Source organism: Thamnophis elegans, chromosome 1 (genome assembly GCF_009769535.1).
Source record: "Thamnophis elegans isolate rThaEle1 chromosome 1, rThaEle1.pri, whole genome shotgun sequence".
NCBI classification, from domain to species: Eukaryota; Metazoa; Chordata; class Lepidosauria; order Squamata; family Colubridae; genus Thamnophis; species Thamnophis elegans.
The window spans coordinates 168,735,673-168,761,524 of NC_045541.1; the positions used below are offsets into that span (position 1 = coordinate 168,735,673).

A 25,852-nucleotide genomic window follows, 5' to 3' on the forward strand; every position below is an offset into this window, starting at 1 on the left:
TCAGGAATATAATTCTAATGGTTGGGTTGGCAATATATAAATCATGTAACAATGCTATACCTGTTTCTTTAAATCATACTGTAAAATGTGATTGGTTGCTGTTTTCCTCAATCGGCCATAAGAGGGAGCCAGAGCGACTGTTAGCTCTCTGTTCGTTAGATGCTGGGCTGATCTGAGTGCTGTGAGCTATTGTAAGTTTTGCAACTGCTAGCAAACTTTGAGTACTGAACTGATTATGAGATACTGGACTATGTTATTTGGAGTATCCCTTAACTGAAAGACGTTGATGTCTTATCCGTGATGACTTGGACTCTTTGATGGACTCTGATACCTCTATTTCCATGAAAGTCAAAGCCTATTTAAACTGCAGTGTCTCTGTATGCTGGTTTGTGTGTTCTCCAACACAATTCTCACAATGCTTCGCTGAAGGTACTCGCTCTCCCAACGGGGAGCTTACCTAATACTTCTGATGTGGGAAGCCTATGAGAACTATTACGAGAGAATTGGCAGTGGGATACACCTGGCACATCACTACATTCGATCCATTTATTTGCAAAGGCAAATATAGCAATAGCATTTAGCCATGCCACTGAGACTAATATACCTCCCCATAGTGTTTATAGCATTCTCTCAGCGGTTTACAGAGTCAGCCTATCGCCCCCAGCAATCTGGGTCCTCATTTTACCGACCTCGGAAGGAAGCTTGAGCCAGTCAAGATCGAACTCCTGGGAGTGGGCAGAGTTAGTCTGCAATACTTCATTCTAACCACTGTGCCACCATGGCTCTTTTTTAAACTTTTTTAAATTTATAAAAGTTTTTTTAAAAGGCTGAAAACTTATGAGAGAGATGGGTTCTAAAATGAGATATCAAGCGATGCTTTTAAAAAAAAAACCCAATTTTTTTTAGCGCCTACAAAACAGTATCCACTACCTTGTTGCAGAGAAAGATTTAATCTGGATTAATGTAAAAATAAAAGAGACCCACAGTGTTAGGAATATAATCTAACAGTTGGGTTGGCAATATATAAATCATGTGTTGTACCTGTTTCTTTAAATCATACTGTAAAATGTGATTGGTTACTGTTTTCCTCAATCGGCCATAAGAGGGAGCCAGAATGACTGTTAGCTCTCTGTTTTGTTAGACGCTGGGCTGATCTGATCTGAGTGTTTTGGAAGCTGGCTGTTAGAAAGTGCCGTCAGCTATTGTAACTTTTGCAACTGCTAGCAAACTTTGTGTAGTGGACAGTTTGTATGATACTAATAATAAACAGTGTAATAAAAAATTGCAAATGCAGACTTGACAAAATAAAACAAATCCCTCCCATGTCTTCTTTTTAACAGATTCTATGATAGTGATGGCTAACCTTTTTGTTGTTTGGTGCCAAAAGAGCATGCACCCGTGCACACGCACCCATAATGCAATGCTTGCACGACACCCCCCCATATGCCCCCCATTTGCATGGACATGCAATCCCTCTGCGCATGCGTGCTCCCCTCACCCCATTTTGGGCATAGTGGGCCTTCCTACAGCCTCCTGGGACCAAAAACTGGCCATGTGCATGTGTGCATGCCCCACGCCCACTCGTGCATGCCCACGCGTCTCACACATGCACCCCACCCCACATGCATGCACGGCAGAGAGCCAAAAATCAGGTGGCCGGCAGGAGGTGCAGGCACCTGCGCAGTGGAGCTGAGATGGGGCGACGGCTTGCTTGCCCGCAGAGTGGGCTCTGCAGGCCACTTTTGGCATGTTTGCCATAGTTTCTCCATCACGGTTTTATGAAGATCCCTGAAGAGTGGATGAAACAGTTCTCAGAGAAATCAGTCCATCATAAGTTACAGGTAGTCCTTGACTTAGTTTAGTGACCATTCAAAGTGACAATGGCACTGAGAAAAGTGATTTGTACTGTTGTACTTATAGCAGTCATAGCATCCCCACAGTCACATGACCAAAATTTGGGCACTTGGCAACCAGAATTTATTGCAACATCCAGGGATCGTGTGATCACCATTGCAAGCTTCTCAGTCAGCATCTGACAAGCAAAGTCAATGAAGGAATTGCACAAAACTTCCCTCGCTTAATGGCCATGTGATTCGTTTAATAAGCATGGCAAAAAATGGTCGTAAAACCAGACGGGATTCCCTTAACAACTCCCTGGCTTAGCATTGGGAATCCTGGTCCCAATTGTAGCCGTACGTCGAGGACTACCCGATTGGCATGTTTCTGAGACTTAAGAAGCAGAGAGATGGGCTGGCATCCTGCAGGAATCACTTACTTCCCAGGAGGTCCCCCTCTTCAGAGAGATCTTTGAAGACACGGTGGAAATTCACGGCATGTTTCACCAGCTTGAGAGGGGAAAAACAATGTAATTTTCAGCGCTTAACTTTTTTAAAAAAACCCACAACAAAACAAATGCCATCTGCTAAGGCATTTGTCAACTTTGCAAAATTCAACAATAGCAAAGGAAGGTTTGGATAAAGCATCAATGTTCTTGCTGATATTTTGGATTCAGCAAATCACCTAATCAATATTGCTAACCAACTTCTGAGTCCCTTCCATTCATTTCAACAACCTCCACACTGCAGAATTCACAAACCTTGCCAATTATTCAATTATTCCTAAACTGAAGCAGCGCTAAAGGCTGAAAATGGGTGAAAATAATCCCACGGGGCACGTTATCAATTCTGTCATTCCTGAACTGGGCTATTTTTAAAGCTAAATGCTTCAATCTTCCAATGATGTATCCATTGCTACTGTTAACTATCTCAAAACCAAAAGCGTCTTAGAATTTAGGATGATCTGTGTACTAAATTCAGGTATGCACCTCAATGCTACTCCGTGCTCAAACTTATCTTTCACCGATTTTGGTTTTCTGCGGCAAAAGTGCTTAAATCCTTCTTGGTTTGTTTTTCATGCCTTTGAATCAGTATTGATTCCGGGAACCAGGGGTGGGTTCCGGCTTCTTTTACTGCTGGTTTTCTCAGGGACGGGCTTTGCGCGCACACGCGCTTGATGCGCACTACACATGCATGCACAGTAATGAAGAAATTGCTTCTGCACATGCGCAGAAGCAAAAAACAAGACGGCGGCATCTGTGGCACCGCTGATAGAACCAGTTTGGGTATGTGCCCCCCCCACATGCGCACCACCCCCACACATGCATGCATGACCCTCCCACACACGCCATCCCTCTGTGCATGGTGCAGCAGAGACCTGAAGACTAGCTGGCTGGCGGGAGGTGCCCGGGCATCTTTGACTGGTGAATGGAATATACCTGTGCTGGCAGTGAAATCTGGATGAGGCTCAGGATAGACATACTCTAAGATGCTGTGTCTTAAGAACGAGGAAGATCAGTGAGACTTAGATGATTCTAGAAAACATGAGCAATGACCAAAGAGGCGTCCCCAGACAAGATGACCAGAACATTAAAGAAAGTGTCCTGAAACTGGCTTGTGGAAGGTGGTTTGGTGTTGCACAGAAATCCTACAGTGTTATAGAATTCCCATATCAGAGAAATTCATGTGAGAATGCTGTACTTAACTTCAGCCTAGATAGAGAGCAGCGATAGGCATCTTTCTTGCAGATGGGGCTAAAATGTTCTTGCAAAATTTTGGGGCGAGGGGAAAAGGTCTGAAGACCTCATGGTATCTCCATAGTGGCACAAGTATTTTAGCTTACTCCTTGAGAACGGGAACTCTGCTAGTATTAATCAACCCAACCATTTTGCTTGACAAAGAAAAAAATCAAAACAACGGAAAAATAGCCTAATTTGAAGAGATGTTGGCATCTTAAATCTTTGAATTTGGGCACCTTCAGCCTCTGAATTAAGGGGCAGCTGTTTCCCCTTCAAAGACCCTCCTCAATGTTTCCCCAAATGGCCAACATTTTGGCCTCTACCCACTTCACGGAGTTGTGATATTTTCAGCCTGTGGGCTTCCTAAGATATAAACCTAATATTTCAGAAACATTCCATTGACATTTTAAGAAATCTGAATTTGCTCCAAACCTTCCTACTATTCAAATGTGAGATATATTGATTATGTGCCAGCAAGTTGGTGTCCACTCTTAGTGACCACATAGAACAGAGTTCCCCAATGTTTCCGACTTTGCAAACCAGTGGTGGAGGGGATGGTTACACACAAGCTGCCAGCAAGAACGTGCCTGCAGCTCCATTTGTACAAGTAAGCATGCATGCACGCCTGCTCGCCTACTGCTCGCTCAAGTGAAAATGCACATGTGTGCACATTCGCTGGCCATTTCCACCGCCTGGTTGCAAACCCTTCACGGTCCGCAGGTTGGGGACCCTGACATAGATGTTTCTTCTGTAAGATGGTATTCTCATAATTACATATAAAGGTAAAGGTTCCCCTCGCACATAGGTGCTAGACGTTCCCGACTCTAGGGGGCGGTGCTCATCTCCATTTCAAAGCCGAAGACCCAGCGCTGTCCGAAGACGTCTCCGTGGTCATGTGGCCGGCATGACTCAACGCTGAAAGCGCATGGAACATTGTTCCTTCCCACCAAAGGTGGTCTCTATTTTTCTACTTGCATTTTTATGTACTTTCGAACTGTTGGGTTGGCAGAAGCTGGGACAAGTAACGGGAGCTCACACCGTTACGCGGCGCTAGGGATTCGAACCTCCAAACTGCCGACCTTTCTGAGCAACAAACACAGAAAAGGACACTCTTTTGAGGACCCTCATGTTCACATTTTGGTCAGGGAAGATAGATGGTTTGAGAGAGGAGTGAAGGAATCCATTTATACTAATGTGGAGGCCTCCGAACACAACCTGTCCCCCTACTTTTTTTAGGATGCTCCTGCATCTGTCCCCAGAAAGGTCCAGATTATTTCACAGGTTCACCAGGGAGATCATATTTAACAACCCAGCTAAGAGCAGGATTTAGGAGCAACCAGGCTTAATGACTGTCTGCCTACTTACTTAACAAGCCTTGTTCAGATTAGATGATAAGACATGTGTAGGGTCCCCCTACTGAAGAAGCTATTTGGATAAACACCAAAAGCTATTCGGAAAATCAGTGGTTTCAAACCAAAAAAGAAAACTTCCAGACATCTCTACCTGGATCACTGGAAATCTTCATCGACCTATTATCATTAACAATTTAAGATTAAGATTAAGATTAAGATTTAACTTATTTGTATGCCGCCCTTCTCCGGGAGGGACTCAGGGCGGCGAACAACTCAAAAGGGGAAAAGGGGAACATAAAACACAATACAAGTAATTAAAATAGCCAAGAATCACACAACCACACAGGCCTGCCGGCAAAGCCAGGTTTTGACGGCTTTTCGGAAGGCCTGGAGAGAGGTGAGGGTCCGAATCTCTGCGGGGAGTTCGTTCCAGAGGGCCGGAGCTGCCACAGAGAAGGCCCTCCCCCGGGTAGTAGCCAGGTGGCATTGGCTGGTGGACGGCACCCGGAGGAGGCCAACCCTGTGTGATCTAATGGGTCTTTGGGAGGTAATTGGCAGCAGGCGGTCTCTCAAGTACGCGAATTTAAAGTTTCTTATTAAGGCTGTGTCTGCTTCAAATTTTCTGTGGAAACTCAACCCTGGCCTTAATCAACTTTTCATACACCAGCATAGAAAACAATGACCAAGAATTACTTGGCAAGCTCTTTCATTCTACTAATCCATGCTCTTAAAAATATTTTTATGGATATTCTGTTTCCTCGATGACTCTAATTTACAATAGTCCTATTCCTTTAAAGGCAGAATGTGTCTGTCTGGGAAAAATGTATGAGCGAAACCAACGTATTTTTTTTATTCTTTAAATTTGGTCTTTGAGCATGTACTAATGGAAGTATGATTTGAGAATTGTGCATATCGTGGATCACTCGGCCCCAATCAGTTTTCCTCCCTCCAGATTTAGGATTTAGGATTTTACTTTATTTGTATGCCGCCCTTTTCCCTGAGGGGACTCAGGGCAGCTCACAATTCAGGGGGAGGGAAGGACAAAACAAGTTACATACATGAAAACAATACATCGTTAAAAAGCGCAACAGTCATACTATTCGGGTGGGGTTGAAGTCTTTAGCCCCAGGCCTGTCGGGATAGCCAGCCAGATGTAATTGGGATTACAATACAATACAACAGCAGAGTTGGAAGGGACCTTGGAGGTCTTCTAGTCCAACCCCCTGCCTAGGCAGGAAACCTTATACCATTTCAGACAAATGGCTATCCAACATCTTCCTTAAGACTTCCAGTGTTGGGGCATTCACAACTTCTGGAGGCAAGTTGTCCCACTGATTAATTGTTCTAACTGTCAGGAAATTTCTCCTCAGTTCTAGGTTGCTTCTCTCCTTGATTAGATTCCATCCACGGCTTCTTGTCCTGCCTTCAGGACACAGTAATCAAATAATTTTGGTTAAAAGACAGGTTCAATGTTGGGTTTTCACTCTATGGGTTAAGGGCAGAGGTGGTATTTAGCAGGTTCTTACCAGTTCTGGAGGACCGGTAACAGAAATTTTGAGTACTGTATATACTCGAGTATAAGCCTAGTTTTTCAGCCCACTTTTTGGGCTGAAAAAAGCCGCCTCGGCTTATACTCGAGTCAGTGAAAAATTTGCCCGAAATGGAGGAGAAAAAGGGGCGGGGCCATGCCGCTGGGTGACACTCGTGAATGGCCCAGTGCCCCTGTGAGTTTCCCCTCCCTCTGTGTCAGTTTGCCGCGCAGCGCGCACCGCACCATCCCCCCTCCTCACGTTCTAATGTAATGCAGGGCTGTCTTACAATTCCCCTTCCTCCCCCTCCTGCCGCTCTGCAACGATGTCCCACCTCCTCCTTGTTATGGCAAGCAGCCACATAGCGATGTCCCACCTCCTCTGGTACAGTGATCCAATGATAGGAATCACTGTGCCGTGTGTCATAGGAGGCGGGACATCGCTCCCGCGGCTGCACGGGACATCAGCATCACAGCGGGACATCAGCATCATGAGGTGAGTGAAGTATTTCATTGAATACACCGCTAGTTTACTGTTTTTCTTTGAAATAAATATTCAAAAACATTATTGGTATCTATTTTTATTTTTGAAATTTACCGGTAGCTGCTGCATTTCCCACCCTAGGCTTATACTCAAGTCAATAACTTTTCCAGTTTTTTTGTGGTAAAATTAGGTGCCTCGGCTTATATTCGGGTCGGCCTATACTCGAGTATATACGGTAGTTTGGAGAACCGGTAAATACCACCTCTCACTGGCCCTGCCCCCAGCTATTCTCTGCCTCCTGAGTCCCAGCTGATCGGGAGGAAATGAGGATTTTGCAGTATCCTTCCCCTGCCACGCCCACCACGCCACGCCCACCAAGCCATGCCCACAGAACCAGTAGTAAAAAATGTGAATCCCACCACTGGTGAAGGGTTGTCAAAGATTTCCAAACTGTGGACCCTCTACGTTTACACAGAACGCTGGAAGTCCAGCAATGACTCACTTTATGACACTTGTAAAACTGAATCATGTCACACAGTGACCCACTTAATGACTGCAATGGCTTACAACCAAAATTCCAGATTCAGTTGTGGTTATTAAGTGAGGACTATCTAAAGGCAAACCAGAAATAATTCAATAGTGAGCCAGGGCTGCCCCCAAATGGCAATAGATAATTGATGCAAAAGTTGAAGTCGCCAAGATTTAAATCTGCAGCATCTTCAATGCTGCCAACCGCAGAGTCACCTGAAAAAGCTGCTAGGGAGATAGGACACCTGCCCCTCCAAATCCAGCCTCAATTCTCCATTCCAGATGTGCAAAACTGCCCCTTGTGGATTGGAAAATCTAGGCAGGGAAATCAACACCTCTAAGCCAAGATAGGGTCACATAGATCAATGGCTAAGACGCTGAGCTTGTTGATCAGAAAGGTCGGCAGTTTGGCAGTTCGAATCCGTAGCGCTACGTAACAGAGTGAGCTCCCGTTACTTGTCCCAGCTTCTGCCAACCTAGCAGTTCGAAAGCAGGTAAAAAAAGGAAGTAGAAAAATAGGAACCACTTTTGGTGGGAAGGTAACAGCGTTCCATGCGCCTTCGGCATTTAGTCATGCCAGCCACATGACCACGGAGACGTCTTCGGACAGCGCTGGCTCTTCAGCTTTGAAACAGAGATGAGCACCGCCCCCTGGAGTTGGGAACGACTGGAACATGTGTGCGAGGGAAACCTTTACCTTTACGCAAAGGTAGAATCAGGACAGTTACATCATCATTGGGGCCGGCCCTCGGAAACTTCACCTACCCCAAACTTACATCAGAGACAGAAGTCCTTCTCTGGAGAGAAACTGTTTCCTTCTCAACCTCTTTGGAGACAGACGCATCGTATGTTTTGGATCTAAATGCAGAGGTAGAAACCATATGGATCAATTGATATTTATTTACTTATTAAATCCCTAATTTCTTTACAACAATCTTAAAAGCGGAAGGTTCCAAACAAGTTTCGACAATCCAGCTTTGTTCACACAATATCTTTCCACAGACCAGTGGTTACACTCACACAACATACTAAGCGTGATTGATTTTTTAACAGAATAACAGAGTTGGAAGGGACCTTAGAGGTCTTCTAGTCCAACCCCTGCTCAAGGAGGGGAACGTGTACGATTCTGGATAAACGGATGCCCAATCTCTTCCTTAAAAACTCAAGTGATTGATATCCCAAAAGTGCTTTTTCAAAGGGCAACTGGACTTTGTTTTTACCTTGAAGGCATTTTGCTTCTCATCCAGTTCTGAAGCTTCTTGGATGAGAAGGGGATTGGAGACTAAAACATAGGAAGAACAGTTGCAGGAACTGGGTATGTCTAGTTTAGTAGAAAGAAGGACTAGGGGAGTGTATAACAGTGTTCCAATATCTCAGGGGTTGCCACAAAGAAGAGGCAGTCAAACTATTCTCCAAGGCACCTGAAGATAGAACAAGAAGCAATGGGTGAAAACTAATCAAGGAGAGAAGCAACTTAGAACTAAGGAGAAATTTCCTGATAGTTAGAACAATTAATAAGTGGAACAGCTTGCCTCCAGAAGCTGCGAATGCCCCAACACTGGAAGTCTTTAAGAAGATGTTGGATAGGCATTTGTCTGAAAAGGTATAGGGTTTCCTGCCTAGGCAGGGGGTTGGACTAGAAGACCTCCAAGGTCCCTTTCAACTCTGCTATTGTATTGTATTGAGAAGTGAAACATCTTCAAGGAAAAACAAACTCCAGTTGGCTTTTGAAAAGCCAACATTTGGGACAACCATGACCTGGATGACTGAGAACCTCCATAGAGCTCCAGTGATGAAGCACCCACAATGTTTCCCCTTTTGCATTTGAGCATGCAAGAAGGGACAGGAAGAAAGGAAGGAAGGAAGAATGGAAGGAAGGAAGGAAGGAAGGATGGATGGATGGATGGATGGATGAATGGATGGATGGAAGGAAGGAAGGAAGGATGGAAGGAAGGAAAGAAGGATGGAAGGAAGGATGGATGGATGGAAGGATGAAAGGATGGAAGGAAGGAAGGATGGATGGAAGGAAGGAAGGAAGGAAGGAAGGAAGGAAGGAAGGAAGGAAGGAAGGAAGGATGGATGGAAGGAAGGATGGATGGATGGATGGAAGGATGGATGGATGGAAGGAAGGATGGAAGGAAGGAAGGAAGGAAGGATGGAAGGAAGGAAGGAAGGAAGGATGGAAGGAAAGAAGGATGGAAGGAAGGAAGGATGCAAGGAAGGATGCAAGGAAGGATGGAGGGAAGACTATGGGAGTGAGGGAGGGTCTGATGGAAATCCTGCCTTAGCACTTGGCCATCACAGGTGCCCCTGACATGAATGACATTGAGCTGTCCATGCCCCCCCCCCCCCGGCCCCTTGTGGTCAAACCCAACCCTGACGCAGCCCTCAATGAAATCGACTGTGACACCCCTGTCCTAGAGAATAACTATTCCGATCATCTCCAGCTGCCATAGCTGACCACCTGCAGCAAAATGGCTCTTGATGGGAGTTCAAGTCCAGCTTGTCCAGAGCCGGATTTAAATCAGCCTCAACCCATCCTGGCCATCTTGGTTTAGCTGTGTTTTTCCATCACAGGATCAAAATAAGCAGGAAGAGGTGGATCCTTCCATTAATGACAGCACCCAAAGTCGGTAACTCAAATATAAATAATGCACCTACTTCCTTTCCCCTGAATTCAGGAAGGAAGGAAGGCTGTAATGAGGGAGGGAGGGTCTCAGGGAAGTCCTGCCTTAGCACTTGGCCACCACAAGTGCCCCCGCCACAAGTCCCATATCCTGCCCACCCCCCGTCTCACCCATGCACCCCCTCCGGCCCTCCGAGGTCAAACACAACCCTGATGCGGCCCTCAATGAAATCGAGTTCGATACCCCTGGACTAGAGAAGGTCATCCACCCTTCTTCTCATCCTATCTTTCCTCCCCACAGTGCAGTAACCCACTGCTGGACTACAATGCCCAGCCAGAATGGAGAAGCTGGCATTAATGGGTTTTGTCGTCTGATTCAATTGGCAGGGATCTTCCTGGAAGGGCTACGCAGACTCACCGAGTCAAAAGCGTGTTGTGTTCATTTCGGAAGCCCTCGGGAACAAACTCTTCCAGGCTGTAGGATTTTTTCTGCTCCGACATCTTCCTTTTGCTCTTTCGTTTTTTCCCGGACATGTCAGGGTTGCAGCTGGGAGGAGGAGGAGAAGAAGAAGATTCGGTCAGTTGTGTCATTGGGTCCTCCCTCACCTCCAGCCACAGGTGGATACCGGCATTCCTCATCCGGAGTCATCCGGAGTGAGTAACTGCCTGTCGCCATCATCCCAAAGAGAGCCGCTTCCACTGCGCCCATTACACAGATGATTCCCCCTAAGGCTCCGGTGTTATTGCAAACAAGAACCTTCAAGAAAGGCAGGAAGGGCCATAGAAATAGGATAAAACAAGTTCCATAAGGAGAGAGCAGAATGCCTAACCGAGACTTAAAAGGCCGTCACCTGGATTGTTATAAACAACAAACAAACCGCGAATTGAACGGTGCTGCCGAAGAAGCGAAGCCAAAAGTTTTACAGCAGTGAAAAAGAATAGCGACTCCTTTCTGCCCTCGTTCGGTTTTTGTTTCGCTTGGCTTTTGATCGTCTGCGTTTCCCATCGCCTGTCATTAACCCAAAACAATTATCTTGCCATCAATCAGCTATGCGTTCATAAGTTGCCCTGCCCCGATACAAAACCCTGAGCAGATGACGTGAAACTACTGGCCGGGTGCAACTTGGCATGGCTTTTAACTCTCAGGTGAAGTATAAAACAGCAATTAGCTTAGGGAACTTCCATGCTCCGGAATAGTCTACCTTGGAAGACCAGTTGTTTGGGATTAAACACAGAAGGAATGATCCTTCCCTTTGGTCTTGCTTTTAATCAGGTTTAAATGAATTTTTCATCTGGCCTATTGAACACAGGATATGACTGAACAGGGGAAACCTATACCTTTATTAAATTGCATATTCTTATGAAGGCCAAATCTGCTGATTTAAAGCCAAAGTCAATAGACCAGTGTTTCTCAACCTTGGCAACTTGAAGAGGTCTGGACTTCAACTCCCAGAATTCCCCAGCCAGCATTCGCTGGCTGGGGAATTCTGGGACTTGAAGTCCAGACCTCTTCAAGTTGCCAAGGTTGAGAAACACTGCAATAGACCATATGAAGCAAAAATGTTATTGTTGTTGTTGATCTGTCTTAGCTAAATAGCCATAGTAGCCAACTGGAATCTCTATGCTTGGAGCGGTCCACCTTGCAAGCAACAAAGAAGGACTAGAAGGGGAAATTCTGTTCTGCGGGTACAATGTTCACTATAGGTAGTCCTCGGCTTACAACCACAATTGGGACTAGAATATGCACTGATAAGCAAGTGGCTGTTAAGTGAATTGCGTTCAATTTCACAACCTTTTTTTTGCCACATCTGTTAAGTGAATCACTGCACTTGTCTACCGTATTTTTCGGAGTATAAGACGCACCTTTTTTCCTCAAAAGAGAGGCTGAAAATCTGGGTGCAGAACTTTTTGCCGCTCAAAGCCCTGCCCCCTTCACCAAAATGGGTCGTGCATATCCTTAAGGAGGCTTTCAGAGAGCTCCTGGGGGCTGGGGAGGGCAGAAATGAGCAAACAACGGGCCATTTTTCGCCCCTCCCAGCCCCCAGCAGCCCCTCCCAGCCCCCTATTAGCCTCCATAAGGCTATGCATGCGTTTTTTTTAATAAAAAGGGCCCATTTTCGCGAACAATTGGCCATTTTTTGCTCGTTTTTGCCCCCTGAGCATTCTGCAAGCCCCCCCCCCAAGGCTATATTCATGCCTTTTTTTAAAAAACGGGCCTGTTTTCACAAAAAAACAGGCCGTTTTGGGGAGGTTTGCAGACTGCAAAAACTTTTTTTTTTCCTTTTGGAAAGCTCTTTAACTGATCAATGAGAATTACAGTGATCAAGTGCTGTGCCAGCAGAAACAAAGTCTTAGGTGCTGCAGATTGTCAGCGATTTTCTTCTCCAGCACATGGATAAATACACCTGGAAAAATCTACCTACGTACCTACCTACCTACCTACTCTCTGTACCTACCTACCTACTGTATTTCTCTCTCTCTCCCTCTCTCTCCCTCTATCTACCTACCTACTTTTTTTAAAAAAAAATTGCCTCTTCAAAACCTTGGTGCGTCTTATACTCTGGTGCATCTTATACTCTGAAAAATACGGTAAGCGAATCACATACTTGTTAAATAAATCCGGCTTCCTCCATTGACTTTGCTTGTCAGAAGCCACTGGGAAAATCACAAATGACAATCAGATGACCCCAGGATGGTGCAACCCTTGTAAATAGATATGGGTTGACAAAAGCACAAATTTTGATGAAGTGACTGTGGGGATGTTCTGGTAGTCATAAGTGCACGGTCTGGTTAACAGAATAACAGAGTTGGAAGGGACCTTGGAGGTCTTCTAGTCCAACCCACTGCCCAGGCAGGAACCCTATAAGCCATTTGTAAGTCAATTTTTCAGTGCGGTTCTAACTTTCAGCGGTCGCTAAAGCAGTGTTTCTCAACCTTGGCGACTTTAAGTCCTGTGGACTTCAACTCCCAGAATCCCCCAGCCAGCTGGCTGGGGGATTCTGGGAGTTGAAGTCCACAGGACTTAAAGTCGCCAAGGTTGAGAAACACTGCGCTAAAGGAATGGCTGTCAAGGACAACCTGTGCAGAAACTTCCCAATTAGATATTCATGGTGCAAAAATACAACTTAAGAAAGAGCAATATGAAATATTAAAAAGTTGTCTTTCAAAAAAAACCAAAAAGTCGGCGTCATGCTTACAGGCATAAATATATCAACAATGCCAGACAAATAAAGGGGATAAAAGAAATCCGGCCACTGAATAATTTGGAATGATGGAATACTTATTAACTGGAAATGGTAAGTGTCGGATGAGTGCTTGAGATGCTTTGCAAAACAGGATCTGAAACACAAATCCACCCAGTTGGATGGCTTCCACATTCCTGAGATTCTACGGCAAGCCCCAAGGGATCTGGTTCCCGAAGGAAGTTTGGCTGCGGTGTGGATGCAGAGTTTCATTTGCAGAACTGCCATGTTCCGCCAACTGGCTTGCTTAGCAATTAAAGAGCACTCTAGTATCCTCCTCGAGCAGTCATGCTGGCTGGGGAATTCTGGGAGTTGAAGTCCACCCATCTACATGGGGCAGCCTTTGAAGAATATTTGGAGACTTCAACTCGTCCAGAATGCAGCCGCGCGAGCGATTGTGGGTGCACCTCGGTACACCCACGTTACACCTATCCTCCGCGAGCTGCACTGGCTACCTGTTGATCTCCGGATACGCTTCAAAGTGCTAGTCGTAACTTATAAAGCCCTTCATGGTATTGGACCTGGGTACTTGAGAGACCGCCTGCTGCCAATTACCTCCCATAGACCCGTTAGATCGCACAGGGTCGGCCTCCTCCGGGTTCCGTCTACCAGCCAATGCCATCTGGCTACCACCCGGGGGAGGGCCTTCTCTGTAGCAGCTCTGGCTCTTTGGAATGAACTCCCCGCGGAGATTCGGACCTCACCTCTCTCCAGGCCTTCCGGAAAGCCGTCAAAACCTGACTGTGCCGGCAGGCCTGGGGTTGATGAGTTCCCCCTCCCCTCTCGACTTGTATGGCTGTATGATTCTTGTGTATTTTAATTACGTGTATTGTGTCTGTGTCCCCTTTTCCCCTTCTGAGTTGTTCGCCGCCCTGAGTCCCTCCCGGAGAAGGGCGGCATACAAATAAACTAAATCTGAAATCTGAAATCTGTATCTTAAAGTCCCCAAGGTTGAGAAACTTTGTCCTAGAGCAGGGGTATCAAACTCAAGGTCTGCCGGCCATAGCTGGTCCGCAGGGTGCTTAGATCTGGCCTGTAGGGAAACAACGAAGGACCAGCCCACGGTGCCTCTGCCAGCAAAAATGGAGCTTGAGAGGGCTGCGCGCTGTTTTCGGCCGCAACGGCCTCCTGCAGCCCTCTGCCAGCAAAAATTGCCCTGAGCTCCGTTTTCACTGGCAGAGGCTGCAGCAGGCTGTCGCAGCTGAAAATGGGGCCAGGGGAGGCCGTACACGCCTCCCGCCCCCAACCTCCATTTGCGCTGACAGAGGGCTAGCAAAACAAACTGAAAACAAAGCAAAAGGAGAAGGGTTTCCCCTTTTTTCATTTGAGCGTGCAAGAAGGGACAGGAAAGGAGAAAGGGAAAGAGGAAAGAAAAAGAAAAAGAGAAGATGGGAAGAGAGCAAGGAAGGAAAAATAAGGAAAATAAGGAAGAGAGAGGAAGGAAGCAGAAAGGAGAATGAAGAGGGAAGGAAAAAGAAGGAAGGAAGGAAGGAAGGAAGAGCATTCGGCGACTCCAGCTTGTCCAGAATGCAGCCGCGCGAGCGATCGTGGGTGCACCTCGGTTCACCCACGTAACACCTATCCTCCGCGAGCTGCACTGGCTGCCTATTGGTCTCCGGATACGCTTCAAGGCGCTAGTCGTCACTTATAAAGCCCTTCATGGTATTGGACCTGGGTACTTGAGAGACCGCCTGCTGCCAATTACCTCCCATAGACCCATTAGATCCCACAGATTAGGCCTCCTCCGAATTCCATCCGCCGGCCAGTGTCGACTGGCGACTACCCGGAGGAGAGCCTTCTCTGTGGCTGCTCCGACCCTCTGGAACGAACTCCCCGTGGAGATTCGAACCCTCACCACCCTCCAGGCCTTCCGCAAAGCCCTTAAAACCTGGCTGTTCCGACAGGCCTGCGGCTAAGGAACCGTTGCCCCCGTCTCGAATGGTATGACTGCTGTGTGTTTTAAACCATGTATTGTTTTGTGTCGTTTTTAATTTTGTCTGTATCCCCCCTTCCCTGGTTTGAGTTGTGAGCCGCCCTGAGTCCCCTTCGGGGGGAAAAGGGCGGCATATAAATAAAATCAACATTCAACATTCAACATTCAACGAAGGAAGGAAGGAAGGAAGGAAGGAAGGAAGGAAGATTATGAGAGGGAGGGATGGTCTGATGGAAGTCCCGCCTTAGCGCTTGGCCACAGGTGCCCCCAACACAAGTGACATTAAGCTCTCCACGCCCATTGAGTTTGACACCCCTGTCCTAGATGTAACCATTCCAACCATCTCCAGCTGCCATAGCTGACCATCTCCAGCCAAATGGCTCCTGTTGGGAGTTAATTTGGGGCTCAATAGAGGGCATAAATCGAGGACTATCTGTATTTTAAAGCATGTTAAACAAGCTGCTTCTTTTTGTCAACATGGCATTTCTTTACTGATAGAATTCTGTAAGCTGAATTTCCTGCAGAGCAATTGTGCTGAAGGAATAATAACTCTTTGAATAAAAAGTACTGAAACAACAGAGCTGTGAGTAATTTTCTTTAGTGAAAGCTGAAACCTCTGGGAGTTGGGAATTCCACACTTCCCATGATTTTTTCCTGTCTGGGGTTGTGTGGGGTGAGGCAGGCTCTGACTTGTCAGGACTCCTCCATTTTTTTTTTGCAAGCTCCAAGCATCCCACGCTGGGGAACCAATAAAAAGTCAGATTTTATATGCCGATGCGTATTGCCTCCAGGTATCTCCACAAGCTTGCATGTAAAATCGTAAAACGATTGTCAAATACAATTAAACCACGCATAGCAAGAAGTGGTTTGTGGCTGAATGGGTTGAAACCTTAACGCAATGTCTCTCAATTTTAAGACACTTGGTCTTCAATTCCCAGAAATCTCCAGCAAGCTTGGAAGAATTCTGGGAGTTGAAGTCCATCTATTTTCAAGTTGCAAAGACAGAGAAACACTGCTTCTAATGGCTTAAACCAGTGTTTGTTAATCTTTTCGGCACTAAGTGCTGGAAACCGTAAAAGCAGATGATCTTCTGGTTTCTAGGATGCGCGCCAGCCACCCAGTCTTCTGGTTTCTAGCATGCCTGCATGCGCAAAGACCACCTGTCCAGTGTGCATGTGCCAGCTCCACCTGGTCTTTCAGAGGTCCTTGCGCCTCCCTGCCCACCCCCCTGGTCCCCATCAGAGTGGTGGGATATCCCCACCAACGATCCGGTTCCGCAATCCTGGACAGGGAGAGAAAGTTGGGAGGGGAATGCTGCCTCCCTCCCCTGGAAAGCCGGAACCCCTTCCTGGTCTCGGAGGGAAGGGGCATCAGCATTCCGGGGACTTGGGTTGGAGGGCCAGCAAGCGGGAAAGCTTCGCCCAAACTCTGGCTGGGATGAAGCGCCCCCTCCAGCCTGCCACCGAGAACAAGCCACCGCAGCCCCCACCACCACCACTTCTGCCAAGGGAGTGTGACGCCTTCCTGACCTGCGCTCCTCTTACCCCGTCTGTTGGACAGACGTTCCTCCCACGCGGACTCAGCTGGTCTTTGCATGCGCATGCACGCCTGAAACCGGAAGACCAGGTGGCTGGCACATGCATGCGCACTGGGCGGCTGTTATTCTGGTTTCTGGTGCTCCCAGACGCGTGAAAGCCAGCGTGCCCCGGAAGAACAACGGGTGACAGCTCACGTGCCCAGAGAGATGGCTGTGTGTGCCATTTCCAGCACACGTGCCATAGGTTCACCATCATGGACTTAAACTAAAGGATGAACTAATCCAGTGTGTGTGAATGTAGTGGGCTAAAAGCAGAGGGAGTGGCTTGGGTTCGAGTCTCCCCTCAGCTACAGAAGCATCCTGGGTGACTTTGGGCCAGCCCATTCCTCTCAGCCCCACAGGCAAGGTGGTCCAGGGATGACGCTATTGGACAAAGAACAGGGAGGCCCATTTGAATTCTCCTTCAACCAGAGAAGCTTCCTGGATGACTCAGGGGCTAGTCCCTTTCATGTCATCCAACCTAGCTCGCAGATTTTATTGTGCGGAGGGAGTGCTATATAGGTTGCAGTCTCTACAGCAGGCGGGATATAATTAAAATAAATCAATCACCCCATTTCTAAATGTTGACAACAACATGGCTTCCAGAAGCCCACAAGGAATGAATTAGCAGCCTTCTCCTGCTCTATATCTCTCAAACAGCATTTCTTAATCTTGGCAACGTTAAGATGTCTGGATTCCAAGCTGGCTGTAGAATTCTGGGAGTTGAAATCCAACTATGTTAAAGTTGTTAAAGTTGACAAACATTGCTCTACAACAGTGGCTCCCAACCTTTTCTTCACCTCCTTTAAATTCCTTTTGTGGTCACGGACCCCCAAGACTTAATTCAAGATTTAAAGCATATTGGACCCCACCCCCACCGCCCGGAGCTCCATGGACCACAGATTGAAAACCATTGTTCTAGAATGTGAGATTCAGAGGAAGGTTGCCTCTGCACCAAGAGGGTCTATTTAGGTTCCAGATTTCTAGGGTCAGGTTCTGCCTTGTCCACATCATCCGGGGTCTCCCAGCAGGATTGGGCCTGCAATTCTTAGGATTTCCAATCAGAGCAACCAAAGATCTTGTGACCAAGAGGGTTGACCTAACTCCAATACATTAAAATATTATGTGCTATCCTTGAAATGTTGAACAAAATAAGTACAACACATAGATACATACATACATACATACATACATACATACATACATACATACATACACACACACACATATGCTCTTTATCTATCTATCTATCTATCTATCTATCTATCATCGTGTGTCTGTCTGTCTATCTATCTATCCATCCATCTTCCCTATCTATCTATCTATCTATCTATCTATCTATCTATCTATCTATCATCGTCTGTCTGTCTATCTATCTATCTATCTATCTATCTATCCATCCATCTTCCCTATCTATCTATCTATCTATCTATCTATCTATCTATCTATCCATCCATCTATCCATCCATCCATCCATCCATCATCTTCTGTCTGTCTGCCTGTCTTCTATCTATCTATCTATCTATCTATCTATCTATCTATCTATCTATCATCGTCTGTCTGTCTATCTATCTATCTATCCATCCATCTTCCCTATCTATCTATCTATCTATCTATCTATCTATCCATCCATCCATCCATCCATCCATCCATCCATCCATCCATCCATCCATCATCTTCTGTCTGTCTGCCTGTCTTCTATCTATCTATCTATCTATCTATCTATCTATCTATCTATCTATCTATCTATCTATCTATCTATCTATCCATCTATCTTCCCTATTTATCTATCTTCCTTCTGTATCTATCTATCTATCTATCTATCTATCTATCTATCTATCTATCATCGTCTATCTATCTATCCATCCACCCATCTATCTTCCTTCTGTATCTCTATCTATCTATCTATCTATCTATCTATCTATCTATCTATCTATCTATCTATCTATCTATCTATCTATCTATCATCTTCTGTCTGTCTTCTATCTATCTATCTATCTATCTATCATCTATCTATCTATCTATCTATCTATCTATCTATCTATCTATCTATCTATCCATCCATCTTCTCTATCTATCTATCTTCCTTCTCTCTCTCTCTCTCTATCTATCTATCTATCATCGTCTGTCTGTCTGTCTGTCTATCTATCCATCCATCCATCTATCTTCTCTATCTATCTATCTATCTATCTATCTATCTATCTATCTATCTATCTATCTCTCAACTCTCTCTATATCTATCTATCTATCTATCTATCTATCTATCTATCTATCCATCCATCCATCCATCTATCTTCCCTATCTATCTATCTTCCTTATCTATCTATCTATCTATCTATCTATCTATCTATCTATCTATCTATCGTCTGTCTGTCTATCTATCCATCCATCCATCTATCTTCTGTATCTATCTATCTATCTATCTATCTATCTATCTATCTATCTATCTATCTATCTATCTATCTATCTATCTATCTATCTATCTATCTATCTATCTATCTATCTATCTCTATCTCTCAACTCTCTCTATATCTATCTATCTATCTATCTATCTATCTATCTATCTATCCATCCATCCATCCATCTATCTTCCCTATCTATCTATCTTCCTTATCTATCTATCTATCTATCTATCTATCTATCTATCTATCTATCTATCTATCTATCTATCTATCGTCTGTCTGTCTATCTATCCATCCATCCATCTATCTTCTGTATCTATCTATCTATCTATCTATCTATCTATCTATCTATCTATCATCTATCTATCTATCTATCTATCTATCTATCTATCTATCTATCTATCTATCTATCTATCTATCTATCTCTATCTCTCAACTCTCTCTATATCTATCTATCTATCTATCTATCTATCTATCTATCTATCTATCCATCCATCCATCCATCCATCCATCCATCCATCCATCCACACTCAATATATATATAAAAGAAACAGGCATACAAACAGAGATACCTGCCAAATTTGTTAACATTGTATAAAGACAGGTATCTCTTTAATGGCTTTTATAATCTGTCGATATTAGCAGTGGCTAACGAAAGCTAAGTGAACAATATATTTTAAAGTTCCGGAGATCGCAATGCCTGTTTCTTTTATAACTACACCTGGAACTCACATTTTTAAGGACTCAACACACACACACACACACACACACACACACACACACAAACACACATATATAAATAGTGATGGATTCAACTTGTGAATGGAATAAATTCTTTCATTTTGTTCGCCTTTTCCCTCAGACCATGAGGCCAACCAAGAAACACAATGTAGAAATTATTCTTTTAAAACGGAGGAGATATGATGTTTGGTCTAATGGTTAAGGCAACAGGCTAGAAACCAGGTGACTGTGAGTTCTAGTTCTCCCTTAGGCATGAAAACCAGCTGGGTGACTTTGGACTAGTCACTCTCTCTCTCTCAGCCCAACCCACCTCACAGGGTTGTTGCTGCGGTTGTGGGGAAAATAGGAGGAGAAAGGTGTGTTGGATATGTTTACTACCTCAAGTTATTTGTAAAAATAATAAATGCAGGATACAAACAAACAAACAAATAACTAACTAAGAACTTCAAAATTCCACCCAGTTTTCTTTTTATTCTCCCATCTCTATTCTTTTTTTTTGTTGGTTGTTATTTGTATTGTCTTTTTAATGTTTTAAATCATTTGTACACCACCTAAAGTCTTTGGAAGTCAGGAGACCTATACATTTAATAATTATTAATTATCTCACTTACTTTGGTTACACCATATGTGGAAAGTTCACTGGAGTTAATTCCCATAATTGGGAATTCCAATTATGTTTTTAAGAGTTAGCGGTAAAGGGGAATCACGCCATCAAAAACCATGGTGGCTAGACACTATCAAAGCTGACATCAGACAGAGCATAGAAAAACTCAAAGAAATAGTGCAAGATCGGAAGATGGGAAGAGACCTGACCCATAGAATCGCCAAGAACCAGACTTGACTGAATGCATTACATCAGTGGTCTCCAACGTTGGCAACTTTAAGACCTGTGGACTTCAACTCCCAGAGTTCTTCAGCTTTGGGAGTTGAAGTCCACAAGTCTTAAAAGTTGCCAAGGTTGGAGACCACTGCATTACACCATCAATAATTATAAAATAAAGATTGAGGATAATCATAATACTGTAATAACTGAAGGGGCAGCACAACACAAAACATTGCCAAATTAGGCTTAGCTAATACCTGGATGGAGTATCAGGAAATCCCAGTCTAGGAAATTTAAAAAAAAAAAGAAAAAAATCCAGAAGATGGCAATTGCAAACATCAACAGTAACGGAGTTGGAAGGGACCTTGAAGATCGTCTAGTCCAACCCCCTGTTCACGCAGGAGACCTGTATTAGGGATTCTTTCTACCCCTTTTGTTTCTTGTTGTTTCTATTGTCTTGTTTTTTATATTTTATGTCATTTATAAACCAACCACAGTCGCTGAGAGTCAGGAGGCATATATACATTTTATTTATAAATCCAGAAGGCAGCAATTACGGTACACAATTTTCAAGAGAGCTACACCACGTAGGCTTCAATCTCCACTAGAAGGAGCTAAATCAGACTTACTCCTGAAAGTCAGATTAAAAAATATACAGAACAGAAAATGAAACCATCACTTAGCAAAGTAAAGAGAAGAAGCTAATTTGCAACCTCAAAATGTCCTTCCCCTCCTCCCCCCCCAAAAAAACATGCTGGGGGGAAAATGCAGTACTCTTAAACTGTTTTTTTTTAAAAGAAATATTGTAATTGTGAGACCATTTATAACAAGCAGCGTCTCCTTGTGGACTCTATGTCTGAATGCCAAAAAAACGTACGAATGGAATAAATTTGCCAGGATGAGTGGATCGGACCCCAGGGGTTCATCTGGAAGTAGAAACCGCCTTTCTTTAATTGGGGTGGGGGAGTTTAAATTGGAGGAGGGCGTCTATAGCCAAAGGGTCACAAAAAAAAAACCCACAAGAGATCCTATGTAGATTGAAACCACAGGGGCGCAAAAGAAACCTGGTTAGTTTGCTGGGGGCAGGAGGAGGTCAGGAAATTGGCTTAATGTCTCAGGGTTGGGTTAGCATAACATTGGGGATTGATCCTTAGCCAGGGCAGCCACGCGGTCTCCGGGGAAGACTGGAAACGGGACGGAGCGAGCGCTGGCTCGCCTCTAAGGCGCAGAACCGGGACGCGGCGGGTACCTGATTTCGGGTAAGGTGAGGCTGTTGCTGCGCCGGGCCATCCCCAGCTTTGCCATCCTGGATGTTTGCCCAAGCACCCGCGACTAACGCGAGGAAGCGGTCCCCGGGAGACGGGCAGATCGGATAGGCAGCCTCTGGCTTTGCTCCGGACCGTCCGATCTTCTCCTCCCCTTTTCCGGACCGTCCGATCGTCTTCTCTCCCCCCCTTTGCCTTCCTCCGCGGCTGATGCGGCGCCTCCTCCGCCGCCGTGGGAAAACTTTTCGAAGTCCGCCAAAATCCAGAGGAGGATCTTGCGCCCCTCGCAACTCGGAGGAGGACGGATTCCTTCGCTCGGCTGCGTCTCTCGTCCGAAAAAAAATCGAGATTAACCTTCGGGAAGTCGGACAGCGATTCGGAATTTCTAAAACTCAGCGGAGTGACTCCGGATTGGCCGAAAGGGAAAGGTGACTGCTAAAGGCAATGGCGCCCCCTGGTGGTTTAAAAGAAGTTTAAAGGAGGGCTAGCTTAAAGGAGGGCTAGCTTATAAGAGCCAAGGTGGCGCAGTGGTTAAATGCAGCACTGCAGGCTACTGCTAGATCAGCAGGTCAGCGGTTCAAATCTCACCGGCTCAGGGTTGACTCAGCCTTCCATCCTTCCAAGGTGGGTAAAATGAGGACCCAGATTGTTGGGGGCAATATGCTGACTCTCTGTAAACCGCTTAGAGAGGCCTGAAAGGCCTATGAAGCGGTATATAAGTCTACTGCTATATTGCTATAGCTTCGTCCTCAACGCGGATCCAAGTCGGGCATCTGATTTATTTCTTGCTTAGATTTATAGCATATGTCATATATTTCTTTTGAATAGAACAGAATAGAATTCTTTACTGGCCACGTGTGATTGGACACACAAGGGATTTGTCTTTGGTGCATAAGCTCTCAGTGTACATAAAAGAAAAGATACATTTGTCACGAATCACAAGGTGCAACACTTAATGATAGTCATAGGATACAAATAAGGAATCAAATCATACTAGGAAACAGACAATATAAATCGTAAGGATAAAAGCAACAAAGTTACAGTCATTCAGTCATAAGTGGGAGGAGATGGGTGATAGGAACAACGAGCAGATTAATAGTAATAGTAATGCAGACTTAGTAAATAGTTTGACAGTGTTGAGGGAATTAATTGTTTAGCAGAATGATGGCTTTCGGGGGGAAAAATTGTCCTTGTCTCTAGTTGTTCTGGTGTGCAGTGCCCTATAGCGTCGTTTTGAGGGTAGGAGTTGAAACAATTTGTGTCCAGTATGTGAGGGGTGTGTAGATATTTTCACGGCCCTCTTTTTGACTCGTGCAGTATACAGATGCTCAATGGAAGGCAGATTGGTAGTAGTTGTTTTTTCCGGCATTTCTAATTATCCTTTGAAGTCTGTATCTGTCTTGTTGGGTTGCAGAACCAAACCAGACAGTTATAGAGGTGCAGATGACAAACTCAATAATTTTGATAATAAATTTTAATAATAAATTTTGGAGGCCCACTGTGCTTCCTCTTCCCATTCCTCCTCCCCCCAAATTAGAACGACAATCCTGCAGGGTAGGGTAGGTGGAATGAGTGTGACTACCAGCTTCATTAAAGGTGAAGAAGAAGCGGACTATTCCCCCCCAAAAAATAAGGAATCTGGCATTTGGTGAAGAGCTTTGCTTCAATAGATCCTGGAAATCAGTTGAGAAAATTATTTTAGGTAGAGAGCAGGACTTTAGCAGCTGGAGTGGGTTCACGTGATGGGTTTTCTATTGAGCTGTGAAATGTTGGTACTGTGAATAGCAATAGCAATAGCAGTTAGACTTATATACTGCTTCATAGGGCTTTCAGCCCTCTCTAAGCGGTTTACAGAGTCAGCATATCGCCCCCACAGTCTGGGTCCTCATTTCACCCACCTCGGAAGGATGGAAGGCTGAGTCAACCCTGAGCCGGTGAGATTTGAACCGCTGAACTGCAGCTTAGCAGTCAGCTGAAGTGGCTGCAGTACTGCACTCTAACCACTGCGCCACCTCGGCTCTAAAATGAAAATGAAAAGATGAAGGATTCTAATTTTTATATTTATTATTTATTCATTTTATTTAATTTCTATAGCCAGCCATCTTAGGCAAGGGACTGGGCAGGGTAAAATTATTAAAATGTTTTAAAATAATTATAGCATAGTAGAAAAATAAATATATATACAACTGCCAAGGAAAAGTATCTTTATAGGTGTCAATACAACTAGTGCTTCTTAATGTTTTTTCTTTTACAACTCTTTCCCACTTTTATATTTATCAATATTTACTGAATAATTCAAATGAACACATTTGCTGCTACCACATCTTACAATTCTTTGATGGGATTTTAATATTGTTTATTATTTTTCAACATAGGCTGGCAAATACATTTGATTTCATGGACCCCTGAGAGCACCTTGGGAGGTTCGAAGGATCCTGACCACATTTTAAAAAACTGTTGTCTGGAGCAGTGTTTCTCAATCTTGGCAACTTTAAGACGTTATGGACTTCAACTCTCAGAATTTCCACAATTCCACAACCAGCTGTGTGTCATTTTAAAATTGCCACAGGTGAGAAACTCTGGCCTAGAACAATGTTTCTCAACCTTCCCAATTTAAGGATGGCTCGCTGGCTGAGGAATTCTGGGGATTGAAGTCCGCATATTTTAAAGTTGCCAAGGCCGATAAACACTGGACTACAGCAAGTAACAGAGTAAAGAGCTGAGCTTGCTGTATGTTAATATAGCCCTGTAGGAAGTTACCACCACCACCCCCTCTCCTAGAAAAATGAAATATACTGGGAAATATTAAGAAGGCAGAATATTATATTTCCCTTGATTAGAAATGGAGAATCATGTTTGTAGGCAGGAAACAGACTCACTCTTAATAGCCCCCACTTTCCTTAATGGGCCATTAAAAAGCCTGGGGCAGTCTATTCTACATAACAAAGACCCCTCCCCTTCAGCTCCAGGGTGATGGGATTAAGGCATGATAGCATTAGCCCTTTACCCATCTCCCCACAGGGCACCTTGGAAGAAGCAACACTCAACCAAACTTGGACTCAAGAAAGCCTACAGAGTTGCCACTGCCTGTCCCCATGGGAGTCTGTCCACAAGTCTTAAAGTTGTCCAGGTTGGAGACTCCTGAGCTATACAACAACATCCAACAAACTATGGATAACCATACAACTTCATCAAAGAGCACTTGACCACTCAACCCACAGCACAACCGACACAATAATTTTGCCTTGATCTCTGGACCGTTGGAGCTCAGGATTTCCTTCCAACTGTTATAAAACAGCAATTATAGCTCAGAAGAACCTTGATTCTTGAGACAAAGTGTTAGATGATAACACCTGTCCCAAAGGCAACCTGCAAATTCTTTGAGTGAACAGAGAGTGGAAATAATTTATTAGCACTACTTCATTTAGCTATCCTCTTGCTATTACATTTATTCTGGTGTATGGCATCTCTGGTAGCAGCTTAAGACTCTTACCATCCTTGATTGAAGGATTGTGTATGTGCATACATAAACAGAAGAATGGTACCCTCAGCACACCTTTTTGTCTGATTCAGCAAGTTGTTCTTACAGCAGATACCAAGAAAATAGATTCTATCTACCTACTGAGATGCTTGCTCCTGGGAAGAAAAGCTATGGCAAATCTAGACAGCATACTAAAAAGCAGAGACATCACTCTGCCAACAAAAGTACATATAGTCAAGGCTATGGTTTTCCCAATTGCAATGGATGGCTGTGAAAGTTGGACCATAAGAAAGACCG

General features: G+C 44.7%; 1 protein-coding gene across 1 annotated transcript in view; it reads right to left on the reverse strand.

Moving 5' to 3' along the window:
- The window catches only part of LOC116513838 (GRAM domain-containing protein 2B-like), a 52,123-nt gene extending 29,675 nt beyond the window's left edge, over positions 1-22,448 (reverse strand). The window contains exons 1-4 of the mRNA XM_032225092.1: positions 22,059-22,448; positions 10,511-10,639; positions 8,243-8,324; positions 2,276-2,345 (exon numbers count right to left, since the gene is read on the reverse strand). Coding sequence (XP_032080983.1) covers positions 2,276-2,345; positions 8,243-8,324; positions 10,511-10,639; positions 22,059-22,114 — 337 coding nt within the window. The 5' untranslated portion in view covers positions 22,115-22,448. The remainder of the gene's footprint in view (positions 1-2,275; positions 2,346-8,242; positions 8,325-10,510; positions 10,640-22,058) is intronic.
- Positions 22,449-25,852: the final 3,404 nt, after the last annotated feature.